The following is a 19,494-nucleotide window of genomic DNA, read 5'->3' on the forward strand; positions in this document are numbered from 1 at the left end:
ATCTTGATATCCAGGATCCTCCATTCATTAGATCACCACTATCCAGGGAAATGGATATGTATAAATTGCATCTGGGTGTGTGTTAAAGCAGCAGTCCCCAACCATTTTGGGACCAGGGACCGGTCTGTGGAAGACAATTTTTCCACGGACTGGGCGGGGGATGGGACCGGGCCGCAGTAGGGGTGTGGGAACCCCCATTACCTTGGGTCAGCGGGGGGGGGAAGGTGATCTCCCCCCCCCCCCCGGAATCCTTGCTGGCCCTGGCCGGCTCTGCTCCTCGGTGAGTCCGCAGAGCTGCCGACCGGCTCCAGCTGGGGGAGGATTTGCATCCCTGTTCTTTGCAGTAATAGGTGATTACTGCAAAGAGCAGGGCCGGAGCTGGCTGGCAGCTCTGCGGACTTGCCGCAGAGCAGAGCCGGCCAAGACCGGCGAGGATTCGGGGGGGGGGGGGACAGATCGCCCCCCCCCCCGTAGACCCAAGGTAAGGGTGGGTTCCCACACCCCTACTGCAGCCCAGTCCCTAACAGGCCACAGACTGGTACTGGTCCGGGGGTTGGGGACCCCTGTGTTGAAGTAGCGTGTCTTGACATCTCTTGCATTTCATGAGGGTCCTTACCTGTACCACCTTATGTATACCATATTGCAGATAACTACAGTAGCTTTCAGAGGAAAATTGTTGCAAAATAAAACTTCTCATTCAATGCCTTGACAAGGGGTCAAAAGTTCCAGCTCCAACCTTGCCTATAATCAGCACCCATCATCTGCCTGCTGTGACCATTGTAAAATCTTCTGAGTCACTTTAACCTATTTTGCAGCCTTCAGATCAGAGGAAATATTTTGAGAAGGTGAGTCAGGGTAACAAAAAATAGCTCTGACTGGTAATTTGATATTTCTAGGCAACCCTATGAATGACAGCTCTTAAGCTATACTGACTTATCATGTTACTGTGTGCAACTGTTTAACTTGCACAGTGATTGTGCAAGTTAAAACAGAATGCTTTTAAAACAGATTGCAAAAACAGAATGCTTTTAAAATTTGTCTTTTATGGTAGCATACCATCTCGAAAACATATTCTGTTGAATGGAGGACCAGAGAAGTGTAGCCATCTTCAACTCCTGCGAAATCAACTATGCTGGCAAAAAAGTTAGATATTTTGTGAGTAGATATGTAGGATTGGTTGCACATGTGAATTGTCTTGAGCAATATTCTACCACTGTTTAGATGGGAGCCTTCTGACTTTGTAATCAGAGGTTAAAGAAAATTAATATAAACCTTACCTACTTCCCTCATCCTTTTTTTCTTAAAAAGGCAGTGTTCCAGCATCTCTCTAGTAGGAAGGAAACTATCAGTGTTCAAAACAAATAGTCTTAGTGCATTCTCACCAGACAAGAGGTTTTTCTGTTTTTCCTTCTTGATGCTCTCTAGAACAACTCCTCTGATATCCTTGGGCTTTCCTGGAACCCCAAACATGATGAACAAGCCAAGGCAGTCACTTCCCATCAGACTGCAGAATTCTTCCAGCTTTTCAAATCTGCTCCTGTTTCCAGAAAGCTCCTCTGCTAACATTGCTTCTCTGTTATTGCCAGTTATTTCAAATGCCTGATCTCCATTGGGAAACTCCGCCATCTGTAGAGACTGTACAGCAATCTGAAGCCTGATTTGCTTGTCAGCTCCAGATAGAGTCCAGACCCAATCAACTCCAAAAAGCAAGGATTGTTGCTTGCTCATCTTGCTAGTTGTGATACGCTCGTCTACACCTTTCTCAACACAGAAACGGATGAAGCTGACCAGAAAAATCTCATTTAGGGTATCTGTGGATGGGTGGAATTTGCTTTGTGGATCCTCAAATCCAAGATACTCTTTCAGCTTCTGTGACGCATAAACCACTCCTTGGCTAAATACATCACATATAATCAGGATGTCAGCCTTATTCTCCTGGTTCGTTTCCTGTGATAATTTTTGGCCCATCTTCTTTTCAAGGGTGGAGCTTTCATGCAAAACGTCCCCAAGGTAATGTCTTTTCATTCAAGTTAAATGGTTGAGATCCTAAGCTATCTGCTAAATAAGCAGCATTGCCCCATGCTCTTGCCCAGGCAAAGCCATGCCATGCAAAATGGTTAGTTTCCTGATTGCAGGCACAGAACTCTGGGTGTGCCCTGTTTCAGCTTAACTACCAGAAAGCAGTTGAACTGGCTTGGTCATTTGCATTTTTAAAGTATCAGGACTTCCTTTGTGTTCGTGCACTTTTCATTCCCTTTAACGTTGAGGCTAGTAATGGTAGGGGTTTTTTTTAAGTCATAACTGGGATGGATGAAGAAAAACAGATGCTCAAAGCAGCAATTAACTTGTATGTTGACAGGGAGTAGTTGAATCTTATGGTATAAGCAACATATAATGTTGCTTATATAATGTTGACTATAGCGGCCAACATGAAATGTCACTGGATTCCCATTGTTCTATTGCCATTTCAACTTGTTGCATGCCTACATAAGTTTACATGCGAGTATAGTTTTAATGATACTTCTAACTCTGCAAACCTTTAGTTTCATGGTATGTGACTTGGGGTGGTGTACATGTTACCTGTCTATGTTCCAGCTACTTACTTGTAACAAGTTTCCAGACCTTTTGTATCATGCACACTTATCTCATAATGCAGCAGCGTCGTTCTGTGAGTTCTCTCAGCCCAAGGGGCTGCCATTGGCATAAAGCAGAAACGCACAAGTAAATGACTGAAGCTATATTTACACGAATTCTTACAGCAGCTCATTAAAACTGCTATAATCACCAGCCAATAATTACCAGTAAAAGATGACTCAGCATGAATGGCAGTAGACAATGTCAGTAGGCCACCCACCAAGGTTTTACCATTGCTCTTCATTCCACAAGTTCAATGAGCTCTCAAAAAACTGTAGCCATATTTCAAGGCATTTGCTTTTTTATTTGGAAACTTACCTGAGCAACATGTAAGATTTCAAGGAGGTTACCTGCCCAGTGTTTTGGTGCCTGTTGCTTACAGAAGTACAACTCTTGTGTGGGATTAAAGGCAAACATCCTGTTCTACAGACCTTTTACAGACACAGAAGTCTCTGGGAGCAAACCCTTTTTTATTTAGTGTCAATTCCACATGGGCATTCTGTTGCATATCTGCTAAGCCACTAAAACTGATGAGCTGTACAAAGAAGCTGTGCATACATACCAGTTCTGGACTGGCATGAACATTTTAGAAGTTTTCTTCATAAAAGGTCTAAAGGCTCATCTTTATAACTAAGGAGAGAAAGGTCTATTGAAAACCATGTGTGTATTTCTTGCAAAGAGATAAATGCCTAGAAACGTTTCATATTATTTATTGAACATGGCAATACAGATAAGTTTATGCTGAACTCTTTGTACACATGCAACCCAATAAAATACCATAAAGATATTTCATATGTGCACAATTATGTTAACGACTTGGCTTAACTGTGAGTGTTTTATATTACTCTTTCCTCCCCCAATCCCACTGAAAATAAGAGTAAGATGTATTCTTCCAACCAGCAAAATGATGCCCAAGTTTGAGCCAATTTCCAAGTACATCACAATTAAAAAATGATGAGAAGTCTAGTGTTGTTCATATGTTCAACATTCCAACTAGGTACAAAGAAACTCTTTCCGGTGTTGTTTGATTCTACAAATACATGTGGATTTGCACCCACTCTTGAGTCTCTATTCAAATCGTATGCAATCAGCGCTTGCCAGAGGAGCAAGGTGGCAGGTGACACATCTTGTTACGTAAGGTATGCACTGTTAATTTATTTATTTTTTTACCAAGTGATCTTACAGGGTTTGCGAGTAGCTGCTTTTTTAAATAGGTCCAGAAAGTGAACTTCTTAATTCATAAATACAATTATTCATAGTGAATGACAAAGTAATAATTCTACCATGGGTGCAATCTCCATTCATTCAAACTAGGTCAGATACCAACTGAAATGAAGTGGTCATGAAGAAGTTTGTATGGTCTGTTATTAACGACCGACAGACCACATTGAATATACTGTACTGGCAAAGATCTTCTGATTAAGCTTCTTAAAGATACAGAACCTAGTATCTGATAGAAAACATAATACAATTCATTTTGTCACTCCTTTGACAACTGTAAATAAATGTGTGAGAAGCAGCACATTTAAAAACCAGCATAAGTTTATGAAGTCAATCTAGAGGCCAATCTATGCATGCAAATAAATCATATGGTAGAGAATTCCATTTCAGACTACAGGACATGGATCACATGTTTGAATGTTCCCCCATATATTTTTTAAATTCATTGCAAGCAGAAAGTTAGCATGTCAGGAAGAAGGACCATCTGGTAAACTAGGTTATCATGGACAGAGAGACTTATGTGGATGAAAATTCAAATAATTCCCCCACCTGCTGTCCAAAATGGTGTCCACCCAAGAAAATTGTGCCAAAATATTTGAATGAATAGATTGGGCCCAAATTGAAAATCACCACTAATACCACCTGAGCACATGCCCAAAGCCTGACCTAACACTCCTGCAAAAGTCCTTGGATTACCAACCCCAGTTTGGGTCCAAAACATTTGAAGTACTTGAAATTGGCATCTACAGGGTAACTAATTCATTTCAAACAGTACATTAAGAAATGTTTGCAATATCATTTTGTGCAAGTAGAAAATTAGTTGTAAATATTTCAGGACTGGGTAAAGAAAGCCAGAGTCAAATATATTCTCTTGACCAACATTGTTTTCACTGGCTAATCTGAATTTTACAACTCTCAGGGTTTTAAAAAAGTCAATACATGTTGTCCTTTATAAAAATCAAGTATAAATATCACTCAGTACATTACATTATGGTCAGCTGTACTTAGAAGGCAAGACTCCATATCTTACTTTAATACTGTAAAATAAAGTGACTTGGCTAATATTCTTTTCTGTATAAATTTAAAGAACCCTTCCATTGCAGGATATGAGAGGGAAAAATGTTCCACTCATAAAGCCACAGCTTGTTTCTCAGTCTCAAAATACGACATTCTCAATGTCACATCTGCAGTGACAAAATGTTAAAATGTTATTAAAATCCTATTTTAAAGCTGGAAAAAGAACAGCTCAGAGATGTTTTGATGTTGCAAAAGAGAACCACAATTTTCAATAACGTCATTCCTAATGTAGAATGCAGGCATCACTTATGGGGTAGGGAGGTACAAGCCATTTATAAGGTCAGTCTGACTTCTCCAGTAACCAGCTGGTTTTCAAACTGGAATCCTCTCTTTAAAAAAAAAAGTGTCATTACCTTATATCACAATATAAAACTTCTGATTTGTATGTACTCAATATACTTCTTTTTAATAAAAATTGTATAAAAAATAAGACAAACAGGATTTCAGCTTTGGGGATTATGTGATTGGTTATTTACTTTTGAGAAGTTCATTCAAATAGGAATCCAGGAATTCCAGGGTTTGTTTCTTTCCTGCTGAAATATCTACAATGGATGCTAATTCTGCAACTGAGTATTTTCCTTTTTTTATTAATTAAAGAAAAAAGAGAGAAATACACAGATAAATGTTTTGGCACGCCTACGTGCAGGAACGTTATGGTGGTAGAGTCATATTAAATATGATGCTTTGAAATATGTCACAAGTTTCTACACTAGGGGGAAATATACACATTTCCCTCACTCATGTCTGAGTTGTTTCTCTCCTTGATTATATGGCAAATTTAGAATAGGTACCTCTTCTCCTCGTCATCCCCCTGAAAAATATCAGTTCTTACAAACAGAAGCAAAAGCAACCCAATGTTACATGATGCACTGTCTCGATCACATACACCAGCGGCACTCCAAGCAGCATCAAGAAACCCAAGTGTTCAACGCTGATTCTGTCACACATTCGAATCCTCATCTGTTATACTGGCGCTAGGAGAACGTGTAGCAAAGTCTTTGAACATTTCATCTTCTTTTAACATGTGCTGGAAATAAAAGAAGTGGAAGAATTGGAACACTTCCTGAAACCCGAGAGCCAAGAAAAATGTATAAATTGCACACCTAGTGGACAGCAGACAAGATGTTGCCATGCTCCCAATACTGCAAGGAGAGAGATCCAGGGTATGTACATGAACGGTAAAGCACAGTCCCGGGTAACTGGAGGTAGAAGATCCCAGGAAAAAGGGAAGGTGCCAATCAGAGTAGACCTACGGCCTAGATGGATCAACCACTTGACTCAGTTTCAGGCAGCTTCATTTGTTCAAATTCAGCTCAGTGGTAGAGCATATGCTCTGTATGGAAAAGGTCCCAGGTTCAATCCCCAGCAATTCTAGTTAAAGGATATTGGGGATAAGGATAGGAAAGACCTGTGCCAGAGGTGCCAAAGACCACTACCACTCCAGAGTAGACAATACTGGACTAAATGGACCAGTGATCTGAGTCTGTATGAGGTATTTTCATGAAGGTGCTGAAAAGTGTGTTAGAAAGCTTAAACAACTTAAAAAAACAACAGTTCCTCAAGTCTTTCTTGGGGAAAGCTATCATTCTTCTATTGGTTTAGATATGTAGCAAAGATTTGCCCTATCAATGCATAATTTGCATAAGGATAAAAATTCTGGTAGGGCATGGGTTCAAATAACAACTGAATTGTGGATTCAGTGGTGGTTTTGGGCAGGCCACCATCTCTGAAGACTGCTACAGATACTACCCAGAAGCACAAAAAAAGAGAACATTGACAAGTAGAGAGTTTCTGGCTAACATCTGAAGCTTTCCTCAGCCTTGACTCCTCCCCTAAATGAAAGGGGTACGTATGTATGGCCCTCAAAGAGTTGGTATGATGAATAAGGTGAATAAGAGCACTTTTTATCAGCTTAGACTGATATACCAACTACACCCTTATCTGGACAGACATAATCTAGCTACAGTTATCCACGCTCTGACAACCTCTTGTCTGGATTACTGCAATGTGTTATATGTGGGGCTGCCTTTGAAAATGGTCCGGAAACTTCAGCTGGTCCAAAACAGGGCAGTAAAATTGTTAACAGGGACTGGCCTGCGAGCTCATATTGCGCCAGTACTTTTCCAGCTGCACTGGCTGCCAGTCCATTTCCGGGCCTGATTCAAAGTGTTGGTATTAGAATTCAAAGCCCTAAACAGCTTGGGGCCAGGTTATATGAAGGATCGCCTCCTCCCTTATGTGCCTGCCTGGACCCTAAGATCACTTTCAGGGTTTCTTCTCTGTGAGCCCATGCTAAAGGAAGTGAGGCGGGTGGCCTCTAGGAAGAGGGCCTTTTCTGCTGTAGCCCCCAGCTGTGGAATGAGCTCCCTAGAGAGGTTCGCCTGGCACCTACGTTGTACTCCTTCCAGTGCCAGGTGAAGACCTTTTTATTCTCCCAGTATTTTAGAATTTTAGCTTCCTAGTCTTTTAGCTCTGGTGTTTAAATTTGTGTTTTAAATCTCTGCATTGCTTCTAGGTTTTATTCTGGTTATACTGTTATTTTGTGGTTTTAAGCTTTCATATTTTATATTGTTTTATGCTGTGCTTTGTGGTTTTAATTTCTGTGAGCCGTCCAAAGACCTTTGGCTATTGGGTGGTATATAAATAAATAAATACATAAATAAAAGACAAGGAAATGGATAATCAGAAGCATAAGGGTTAGGATGCATGCTATATGCCTGAACAAGGATGGTTACTAACCAGTATTAAACTGGTATTGCTTGGGCTTCAACAGGGGATCTTGTCGGGCTTTAATCTGAAGTATTTTAGATAATTTATATTTTTAGTCTATTTTTATGACATTTTAATGTTATCTTGCACTGTTTGGGGGACAGGACAAATATCTAAAAGCTTAATAAATTATCTGCATTTGGTATACACCTTTTCAATAGGTACATTAATAATCACACCTGGAGAAGATGAATTCTTAAGGGCTTACCGTCAAGTTGTTGATGCCTTCAGAAAATGCCCCTATTTGCCTCACGGTACCTTCTGAATCTTCCATCTACCAAAAAAGAAAAGAAAAGAGTTCATTAAATAATTCAAATGTCATTGTAAATCCATACACTCTTCATAGAACTATATTAACAAATATAGATACTACACCGGGAGCATTTCTTGGGCTATAGTAGAAACTGAAAGACACATTAAATGTTTTCTTCTAGCCTTGGGCAGTGCTCAGCTACCAGAAAATTGTCGTCAAGTGTGCACTCTTATGCACCAGTTTAATTGGTAGCTCAGTCGTGTAAACGAACTGCACAGTCACTGCCCCTTCTGAGAAACCAGAGAGGTACACCGAAGTTTCTGGTCCTGCTGTTGTGGTCTGATACCACTGCTCAGATGTCAGATAAACAGAGAACTCAACAGGTGGAGCAGAAGTGCAGCCCATCTAAGCAGCCAGTGACATCTGCAGCCAGCTCAAAGAGCTGACGAAGCAATTCTGGACCTTAGTATGAAGAGTATTCCACAAAAAACCTATTCAGAAGCAAACACTGATAAGGTAAGAGAGACGATCTGCACAGAAGTGTCCTTTATCTGGTAAAGGGAAAGAGAAATAGACGCTGAAGAATTAACACTACACTACTGCTGTGGGTATAGAAAGGAGAAGTTTGGAGTGTCATGAATTAGCAAGAGGGTCTATCATAGGATGGTCGAGTGAATACAAGTGAGTGGGAAGATGCTACAAATGTTAAAGATGGGAGCTTGAGGAACTGGTTAGGAAAAAATGGGCATGTTAGAGAATGAGTTGGCAAGTATTGCATTGTGGGTAGAATGTTGGACCAGGGCTGTGAAAGACCTGGGTACAAATGCCTGTTCAGTCATGAAATGCACTGAAAAATGCAAACTGAGAAACGCACAGAGAGAGCGCATATATAAAAAACATGCATGCATATACACGTGCTATTTTTTCAACTTAACACTAAATGAAATCTGCACTGCAATGACTATTACCTGTTCCAGTCTGTCCAGGTCATCATCATCATACAGTCTGATATCTAACCCTGGCTTATACCCTTTCTTTGATCCAATTCCAGATGCCTGTCCCAAATCCATCGGGCACACATACTCTTCACCATCATCCTGCTTCTTCTTCCTTAAATTTCCAAAATTACTAAAAGCAAGTTTCTTTGGCTGAAAAAAGACAGACAAAATAAACTGTTAAGTAGTCAACAACCTCACAATGCAGTCTCTTTACGGCATACATAAAATCAAATAGGTAGATAAACACATCAAAACAAAGGTTAAAAGATTATTATTTTCTCAAATATATATTTATTCAAAAAGCTGACTGATAAAACAGGATAAAAGTTGCAAATGAATCGATATATAGGATAAAACCTAGCCTATCATCTTAATTAAAAGGATATATACTGTCAAGTCAGCCTTGTAAATAGCCACTTGCCCGATTGCCTGAGTCATTATTGCCTCAGGGCTACCAGCCAAGGAACCTTCTTGGAAGACGTAGTTGTTGTTTTCATTTCAGACCAATGATATGCCACAAGTAGCTAGCGGAGCTGCATTAGCAAATGGGCTACCATTTCTTTTAATGATCCAGTCACCTTTGTATACTTGTTTGCATCTGTCCATTTTCCAGGGTGAAGTATAGAATGACCACTAACTAGCTGACACAAAACTTAGCAAATATTGTTGTGGCAGAGACTTTTAAAATGTATTTGCAGATATCGTTATAATCTATTTCAAGGCTTTGCAGAGAGAAAGAAAAGTAAGTCTATATTCAAGCACTATAAAACATACTCTATGCGTAGAATCATAGAATCATAGAATAGTAGGGCTGGAAGGGGCCTACAAGACCATTGAGTCCAACCTCCTGCTCAGTGCAGGAATCCAAGTCAGAGCATCCCCGACAGATGGCTGTCCAGCCTCATCTTGAATGCCTCCAGTGTGGGAGAATAACCTGCTACTTGAAGCATGAGTAGCATTCAAGTAGCATGAATAACCTGCTACTTGAACAGAGCACTCAGGAAAAATATAAGACTCACAATCTCACTAATCTCATTAGTGATACAGGGCATTGTCCTGAAGAGGAATTTGTACAAGATTATAACACAAATACATGATGATACCACATATCAAATATATTACCACCTGCTGTTGATCACCGTTCTTCTACAGAAGCAGAAAAATTAACTAGAGACTAAATCAAACTAGCACTATTATTTTATCACTCAACTAATTTTCTATTAGATCCTTAGGGAGCAATCCTATCTGGATCGACAGTCGCCTCTGAGCCCAGGGGAGACCGCCTATCCAGTGCTGGGTGGGAGGAGTGGTGAGGAGCAGATGTCCTCCGCGCGCATGCCGACTTGCTTTCGCAGCTAGACAGCCGATTTCGGTGGTCTAGCCGCGGGACCTCGGAGCGCAGGATGGGCCGGCTGGACAGCACATAGGAAGTGCCGTACCAGCACTTCCGGCCTCCCCGCCCCAGCTCGCCCTGGGAATGCCCCATTTCCCCTGCTCCACACTGCTCTTCCAAGCGCAGAGCACAAGGCCAATCCACGCTGCCTACAAGGCGGCACGGGAGGGGGTAGAGGTCGGTTCTCCAGGAACCAACCAATCCTATGGCTGTCTAGCCACTGACTAGCGGCCATAGGATTGCACCCTTAAAGGACTACAAATGAAATAGCACTCTGGGCTACCACAAAAGCATATCAAAGCCTGGGGTAGGTGAGAATACTCCCAAAACTTTGACAATACCTTCACTTTGGCTGTCGCTGTTAAGAGGACATAATCCGGAGATTCCATGGCTTCACGCTTTTGCTGCTGGGCCTCTTGGCCAATCAGCAAATTAAAATGCGTTGCCAAGTGCCGCCTCAGCAGTGTTTTGTTTGGCGGGATGTTAAGCAGCTGTGCCATGGTCTCTACATTGAAACGAGGTTCCAAAACCTGCAGAGAAAAAACGAGATTTCAGAACTGAAATGAGGATTACATTTTAATTATCTCTGGAGTGAGTCACTTCTCACACCCCACCAAAGACCTGAACCATGATCAAGTTACAAACAGCGAAAACACCATTATATTTACCAAATAACTTCGATGGAATTCCTGTGACTTCGACAGAGTCACATCCAGGAACAGATACAAAATCTACTGTCTATGTCTGGTGTTATACTAAGAATGGCCTGATGAAGAAAAATAAAGTGCAACGCTCTTACCATGAGCCCACCATGAACACCACTTCCCCTCAAATTCGGAGCATATTCGGCCAGGTCAACAGAACGCAACCATTCCATCACCCGATGATTGGTCCACTGCGAAACCTCGGATGGTGTGATATTATTCTACCAATAAGAACCACATTTAACTTTGACATGATGTACTACTTTGTGTCCACAGTGATTTCTTTAGTTTTGCAGTTAATGTAGACCTAATATTTCTAGTTATAAGTGACCTCAAAGTGCACCATTCAGAGCCAAGCTACCTGATCAGCTGACTTGCATGGTCTGTTAAATTGTACCACTTCAGATATTTCATAGTTGGAGGGGGCAGGCAGAATGTTTGAAGCCCTTGAATGTAAAAAAAATCTGCACACAAAAACTAGAATATTAAATAAAATGGTATCGCACAGCTGAATATTTCAGCACCCCCAGCCCTGCAATTCAAAACCCAGCAACCGTATTCATCATGTGAGGCTACTGATCATGTAGTTTGGCTCTAGTTTTGCCAAACACAGCACAAGAGTAGGAGCTCTAGCCGTCAAATGCCCTCATACATACTCATTTGATACTGAATCTACTGAATGCAAGGATGGCTCTTAATCACAGCTGATAAAATGTTTGTTCAGACCCTGTTTTTGCTTTTGCAACCGAAATAGGAGGTTTATAAAGACACAACAGGGCTATGCAGCTGTTGGATTGTATTCACTATAGTTAAGTCTGAATTTACTATGGTTAAGTCTCAGGTGGCCTGATATAAATACAATATAATATGGTATTCAATAAAACTGCTATGTAACACATTAGCCTGTGAGGAGATTAATGTGAAACGACAATTCATATCTTTGTTGATTCATTCAACTTCCACAGCTGTCCACCTCCAAACCAAACATGTTAATCTTTGATCCAGCTTAATATTTGGCTGAGCCTCCTTTACAAAAGGTAAATAAGTAAAACAAAGTAAATAAGGAAGAAAAGCAATTCAAGCTTTTAAAATTCACCCACTTTCTTCATCCATCTTTCAATAAGAGGAGTACACTTTTGGAATGATCTTGTGGTAGTTGGGAAGACCAGTGGGCAGGATTAGAGGTACTGGATGGAAATTGCAAGGAAACAGAACTTGGCTAAACATTAGGAGAAACTTCCTAGTGGTAAGAGCTGTTCAACAGTGGTTGTGTCTTTCTGCAATAAACAGAGGTTGTCCTCCAAGGTCCCTTCGAGCTCTAAATTCAATTATTCTATGACCATATCACTGGAAACTGGAGGTAGCCTTCATTTACTTGAATGCTCTCCCACATTAAATATTAAATCTTTGGACGTATAGGGACCTAGCATATCACGAAGACGGGTAGGATAAATTTCCATTAGCATGGATATGCTAGTTTTCTATAAGCAGAGCCACTCAGATTTGCTATCCCCCACCTTCATTCTCAAGTGGTACTGTCCAAGAAAGTCTGTATCATGTGACAGTTAGCTCTAACATTGCATTCACACTGCACTCACACAATTTTCAGAAAGTCAAAACACACGGTGGGATACATTAAATGTGATAGTTTCATTGGCTTAGATGTGAAGGAGAAAGTGGTAACCCAGTTCCAGAGGTTTAAAATAGAATAAGGAAATGAATCCACACAAAGTTGACAGTCAGTGATAGATGTCTGGCCTAGTAAGTAAAGGAAGGGATCAAGATCCCAAAGTCAGGGCAATATATCCTATGAAAGAAAATGAAATACACGCCAGCATCATGTGTCATTACATTCATCGTATTGAATCAATATCCTGTGTAAGCATTAGAAATGGTTACCTCGTCTGAAGGTCTTCTTCGGAGACAGTTGGGTTCAAAGTTATTTATTCTTAGAACTTGGATGGCACGTTTGATACTAAGATGGTGGAGGACGCTCACAACTTTCAAAGATAGTAAATCATCCTGTAAATGCGGATGTGAAAAAGAAAAAGATACATGAATGAGACCAAGAACCAAGTCATGAGAAGACTAGAGGATACCAAATGAGTTAGTTGTATTAGTCTCCAACACCCTGCCTTGCGGTACCGTCAAGGCTAAATGTATTACCGCTCAGGATGCTCAAGGATTTTATTCAGTCCACATTCTTAAGTGAACTAAATTGATTCAAACTTCCCAAACTAATCGGCAGATTGGAACACAGATATCCATCAGTTTTTGCACTTCTCAAAATTTTGTAATAGATGTCAGGGTGGAAACTGAGCCAATAGAACCCCAGAGCAGTTCTGATTCTGAGGAGGATCAGCAATCCATGGGAGAGGGGCCAGCTCATTCCTCACAGGCACAGAAGCTGGCAGAGATTCCTCCTGCTGGCATTCCTGAGATAGATAGTGAACCAAGCAGTAAGAAAGTGCGGGAGGGGGGCTTGCTAGACGCTCGACGCAGAAGCAGGGAGCGACGAGCGATGGAGGGCGCGGAAAGGAGGCGTAGCACCCGTTTGGTGCACAAGCAACGGCCGCATCCCGTGGACCCAACGGAAAGAGGGAGGATCTCTCCCTAGCCCATAAGTTCAGGGTCTTCAAGTGACTCTCCTTCAAACGGGGATCAACTGCCTACTCGGAGCATAGGCTACTCTGTTGTTCCTTGCTTAATCGCTGGTGATTAGCATCTGAAAGAGTCATTAAGTTGTAAAAGGATTAAAGTCTTGAAAAGAACCCTTTCATCTGTGTCTTGAGTTGGCTATTGGAGTCTACTGAAAGAGGCCGCTAGGGCGCTCCTGACAATATGGTTCTTGGTTTAAAAAAAGGTACAAATATGCATATAAAGTATGTATTTTACAGTATTTTTGTTTACAATAAAATGCCTACAAAAATCTATATTTAATTGAGTAGTTAAATGGAAATTTTTGTGCATTTCATAATTTTAAAATTCACAGATTGATGAGGAAACAGGATGGAAAGGGCTTATGAATTCAAACTGGAATTAGTGTTCCATCCATCCCTAGTGGCAGCATAGGTTTTCATGGACTAGAATCTGCTTCATCAGAGGCATGAAATGTGCCTCCATATGGGAAGGCCACTACACATCCTAAGACCCAACGTGCAGCCAGATTTGCTGATAATTCCCTGCTCTTCACTTCCAGTGTCTGGGATATCCACTAATGGGATTGGATCCCGGATCCACCTTCCGCAAGAGGAAGGGACCTTCCATGACAGGAGAGGCTCTGCTCACAGAAGGTCCCTCTGCCCAATTTTTTAAGATTCCCCCTCCCCCCACACCACAGCTCATCAGCAGGGTCTACTGGCACATCAGTTTCATACTGTAAATTTCATATGTTACATCTGTTTCTTTGGGGGGGGAGGGGGGTCTGTAATAGTTCTTTTTTCAATTAAAACAAACAAATAGCAGTAAAGCTAATGCCATAGTTTATGGAACTTTACAAAGGGAAGGGAAGGCACAGCTCAGTGATGAGAGTACACGGTTTATACGCAGAAGGTTCCAGGTTCAATCCTTGGATCTCCAGTTAAAAGAATCAGGTAGCAGATGATGGCAAAGACCTCTGCCAGAGACTCTGGAGAACTGCTGCCAGTCAGAGTAGACAGTGCTGGACTAGATAAACCAATTGTTTGACCTGGTATAAGGCTCCTAACGAAAACTAGCCACCAGACCTGAGAATGCACATAATATCCAGAAACATTTTAGAGACCTGGTTCTAGGTTATTCTAATTATTCTAAACAATATCCTTGTGCAGGGTACACACACTTATTGATTTCCTTATTATTTCAAAAGAAAAAAGAAAAGTAAAGGATATGCTTTTCACTCTTTGTTTCTATTCATGACAAGGAAAGGACACACCAAGCTCTATTAACAATGTGCTATTAAGAGTTTTAGTGAATAAACCAACTATCACAGTGAAACAACTATCACAGTGTGTCTGGAACCAGCCTGTTGACTGTAATCTGTGCCCTTCCATCACCAAAACACATGTCCTCTGTGCAGTAGTTTAATTCAACATAATGAGACCCACAATACACAATGGGGTCACATTTAATGTAATGTTCTTTTTCTTGCAAAAAAAAAGACCCTAAAAATATTAAGCTAGAAATCCAGTGGCATTCAACACCTTTCAAACTACAAGAAATCATCTTCCTTTTACAAAATATTAGGAGTTACCAATAGACCCATTAACCATACTTGTGTGCGATTTGAAAGGAAAAGTTGAAATGTGCATTCTTGAATTTATTATAAATCTTCTATGTGCCATTAGGATAACTTGGCAGCCAACTGGGAGAAGACTGCTTCTCCTAACCTTAAAGGCTGTTTGGAAAGCATCTGACATATAGCTAAAGTGATGAATCTGACAAACTATGAAAGGGTCATGCAAGGACACCAACCAGAAAATATGTCTGCGGAGCACTGGGCATGCTGGGAAAAGAAATTTAATGATGATGCCAAAAAATGAATTGTATTAGGCAAGGGATTCATGGAAAAAGTAGGATGTGAAGAAAGAGAATGGATACAAGTGGGACCTCACAGATATTCTTGGCAAGAGGTCCAGATATAAGGGGCAGGATAAAAGAATGTGCAGAGATTTCAAGACAGCAAGAGAACTTTGGATTCTTGAAGTGGGCAGAATTAGAACAGTCAAGGTCTCAGGTGGGGGTAGAGGTCAAGGCCACAGTACTGATGACAAAAGTGGTAGAAAAAATAACTTTTGTTGCTTACAATAGTCATATAATGGAGCATTCGACCATCCACCTTTCCTTCATCAAATTGTGTCTTATACTGGGGCAGCCCAATGTCATCCAACCATCCTGGAGATAAAAAGAAGATGGTGGTGACTATACTTGAACACCAAATGATCAGTGCAGCAGCTTCCCACATATGTGCACATACAAATGACAAAACTGTGAGTGACACATGTGTTTAATATTGTGAGTGAGAGACTGATTGTGGATGTCTATGTATGTACACACACACGCGCGCAGTGGAAAGGGCATTTGCTGCCATATAATATGTGAAGCAGAACCATGTGCATGAAGCAGAATTCAGTGCTTCTGTTGCTATTATTCTGTTACTATTCATGCAGACAATGATTGCTGGGTTATGAATATGTGTTCCAAAACCAACACAGCACTGCTTAATAATTCTGCAAGTGGAAGAAGAACACAGTGGGGTGTAAAGTACAGAATACAACTGAAAATTTCAAATTTCATTTATTAATTTTATTTATTATGTAACATGCAAAGTATTATGTTGAATTGACCAAAATCTAATGGGCTCTAAAAGCTGGCAGTCACCTGCAATCAGGCAAGTCATGAGGGAGGACTTCCACCAAATATTAATTCCATAAATTCAATCCTCGTAGGAGGTTTCCCTGAAACGGCCAAACTTTTTTTTTTGTATCAGAAGCTACCCACAACCCAATTAAACATGCATGATATTTCTATGTGAGCTCCAATGTGCACATAGGGCACATTACACGTGCATGGGGGTTGTACACGTGCATGGTGGATGTGTGTGTGTGTATACAGTAATATAGAATCATAGAACAGTAGGGTTGGAAGGGGCCTACGAGGCCATCGAGTCCAACCCCCTGCTCAATGCAGGAATCCAAGTCAGAGCATCCCTGACAAATGGCTGTCCAGCCTCGTCTTGAAGGCCTCCAGTGTGGGAGAGCCCACCACCTCCCCAGGTAATTGGTTCCATTGTCGTATTGCTCTTACAGTCAGGAAGTTTTTCCTGATGTTCAGCCGGAATCTGGCTTCCTGTAACTTGAGCCCATTATTCCGTGTCCTGCACTCTGGGATGATCAAGAAGAGATCCTGGCCTTCTTCTCTGTGACAACCTTTCAAGTACTTGAAGAGTGCTATTATATCTCCCCTCAGTCTTCTCTTCTCAAGGCTAAACATGCCCAGTTCTTTCAGTCTCTCTTCATAGGGCTTTGTTTCCAGTCCCCTGATCATCTTTGTTGCCCTCCTCTGAACCCTCTCCAGTTTGTCTGCATCCTTCTTAAAGTGTGGTGCCCAGAACTGGACACAGTACTCCAGATGAGGCCTAACCAGTGCTGAGTAGAGGGGAACTAGTACTTCCCGGGATTTGGAAGCGATGCTTCTATGAATGCAGCCCAAAATGGCATTTGCCTTTTTTGCAGCCACATCACATTGTTGGCTCATATTCAGCTTGGGATCAACAACAATTCCAAGATCCTTCTCGCTTGTAGTGTGGTTGAGCCACGTATCCCCCATCTTGTAACTGTGCATTTGGTTTCTTTTTCCTAGGTGCAGAACTTGGCATTTGTCCCTATTAAATGTCATTCTGTTGTTTTCTGCCCAGCGCTCCAGTCTATCCAGATCACTTTGAATTTTGTTTCTGTCTTCCAAAGTATTAGCTATCCTGCCCAATTTTGTGTCATCTGCAAATCTGATCACCATTCCCTGCACCTCCTCCTCCAAGTCATTAATAAAAATGTTGAAGAGCACTGGGCCCAGGACTGAGCCCTGCGGTACCCCACTCATTACCTCTCCCCAGTTTGAGAAGGTCCCATTGCTAAGCACTCTTTGAGTCCGATTCTGTAGCCAACTGTGGATCCACCGGATCGTTGTTTCATCTAGCCCACTTTGAGCTAGTTTGCTCATCAGGATATCATGGGGCACTTTGTCGAAAGCTTTGCTGAAGTCGAGGTATATGATGTCCACAGCATTCCCACGGTCTACAAGGGAGGTTACTTGATCAAAAAATGAGATCAGATTTGTCTGGCAGGACTTGTTTTTGACAAATCCATGTTGGCTTCGAGTAATCACGGCATTGTTGTCAAGGTGCTTCCAGATGGATTGCTTTATGATCTGCTCCAGAATTTTCCCAGGGATTGATGTCAGACTGACTGGTCTGTAGTTCCCACGTTCCTCCTTTTTGCCCTTTTTGAAGAGAGGGACAACGTTAGCCCTCCTCCAGTCATCTGGCACTTCCCCCGTCCTCCATGATTTCTCAAAGATAATAGACAGAGGTTCTGAGAGTTCTTCTGCCAGTTCCTTTATGACTCTAGGATGCAGTTCATCTGGCCCTGGAGATTTGAACTCATTCAAAGTAATGAGGTGTTCCTTGACCATATGCCTGTCGATCTCAAGCTGCAATCCTGCCCCTTCAGCCTGTACTTCGCCTTTGCCAGGGGGGTCGTAGACCTTCTTTTGGGAGAAGACTGAGCCAAAGTAGGAATTGAGCACCTCTGCCTTTTCTTTGTCATCTGCTATCGTTTTGCCATCCTTATTTAATAGCTGAACCACCATTTCTTTCCTCTGCCTTTTACTATGCACGTAGCTGAAGAAACCTTTTTGTTGTTTTTAGCATCCCTTGCTAACCTCAGCTCATTCTCAGGTTTAGCCTTCCTGATGCCATCCCTGCAATTCTGTGCTATCTGCCTGTACTCTTCCTTTGTTACTTGGCCTTCTTTCCACTTCCTATATGTGTCCTTTTTTGTTTTCAGGTCATCCCTAAGCTTTTTGTGAAGCCACACTGGCTTCTTCTGTTGTCTTCCACCTTTTCTTCTTGTTGGAATTGCTTGTGATTGTGCCTTGAGAATTTCCTTTTTTAAAAGCTCCCACCCATCTTGGGCTCCTTTTCTTGCTAGCATCGCTTGCCATGGGACCTTACTGATCATTGTTCTGAGTTTATGAAAATCAGCTTTCCTAAAATCCAGGGTACGCGTTTGACTACACTCGGCTTTTGCTTCCCTTAGAACCAAGAACTCAAGTACAACATGGTCGCTTTCCCCCAGAGTTCCTGTAACTGCTACTTTATCCACTAAGTCATCTCTGTTGGTTAGGATCAAGTCAAGGATAGCCGATCCTCTAGTTCCTTCCTCTACTTTCTGTAGGAGGAAGTTATCCGCCACACAAGTCAGGAATTTCCTGGAGGGGCCATGTTTTGCAGAATTTGTCTCCCAACAAATATCAGGGAAATTGAAGTCCCCCATTACTACTACATCATGCTTCCTTAAAACATTGGCTATTTGCTTTTCAAAAGTTTCATCCTTGTCTTCTCCTTGATTGGGTGGCCGGTAGTAGACTCCGACCACCAGGTTCCTTTTATTCTTTGCTCCATTTATTTCAACCCAGATGCTCTCGATGGGGCTACCAAGCTCATCCTCCTGTATTTCTGTGCAGAGATATGTATTTTTCACATACAGTGCAACCCCACCTCCCTTTCTGTTCCTCCTGTTCTTTTTGAACAAGTTATATCCTTCAATTGCTGTATTCCAGTCATGAGAGTCATCCCACCAAGTCTCAGTTATACCTATCAGGTCATAATTTCCCTCTTGTATTAAGAGTTCAAGTTCGTTCTGTTTGTTTCCCATACTCTGGGCATTAGTATATAGACATCGAAGACCA

The 19,494-nt window shown here is 41.6% G+C and overlaps 2 protein-coding genes across 11 annotated transcripts in view; both read right to left on the minus strand.

Annotated features, from left to right (window-relative positions):
• Positions 1-1,166: 1,166 nt before the first annotated feature.
• On the minus strand, positions 1,167-3,330 carry REP15 (RAB15 effector protein). The gene has a single exon (XM_084811099.1). The coding sequence runs from the start codon at positions 2,023-2,025 to the stop codon at positions 1,252-1,254; it is 774 nt and encodes a 257-aa protein (XP_084667225.1). The 5' UTR covers positions 2,026-3,330; the 3' UTR covers positions 1,167-1,251.
• PPFIBP1 (PPFIB scaffold protein 1) overlaps positions 3,329-19,494 on the minus strand; it is a 160,235-nt gene continuing 144,069 nt past the window's right edge. For all 10 annotated transcript variants that reach the window (XM_084811089.1, XM_084811088.1, XM_084811097.1 and 7 more), the window contains 7 exons: positions 15,833-15,921; positions 12,949-13,071; positions 11,145-11,270; positions 10,687-10,875; positions 8,923-9,102; positions 7,910-7,975; positions 3,329-5,959 (listed from right to left, as the gene is read on the minus strand). In XM_084811089.1, coding sequence (XP_084667215.1) covers positions 5,873-5,959; positions 7,910-7,975; positions 8,923-9,102; positions 10,687-10,875; positions 11,145-11,270; positions 12,949-13,071; positions 15,833-15,921 — 860 coding nt within the window. In that variant the 3' untranslated portion in view covers positions 3,329-5,872. The remainder of the gene's footprint in view (positions 5,960-7,909; positions 7,976-8,922; positions 9,103-10,686; positions 10,876-11,144; positions 11,271-12,948; positions 13,072-15,832; positions 15,922-19,494) is intronic.

This window comes from Heloderma suspectum, chromosome 7, assembly GCF_057233095.1.
Source record: "Heloderma suspectum isolate Gila_16-S chromosome 7, 16-S_ref, whole genome shotgun sequence".
In the NCBI taxonomy this organism is placed as follows: domain Eukaryota; kingdom Metazoa; phylum Chordata; class Lepidosauria; order Squamata; family Helodermatidae; genus Heloderma; species Heloderma suspectum.

Coding starts and splice junctions, on each gene's coding strand:
- REP15 (XM_084811099.1), bottom strand. CDS start 2,025: ATGAAAAGACATTACCTTGGGGACGTTTTGCATGAAAGCTCCACCCTT.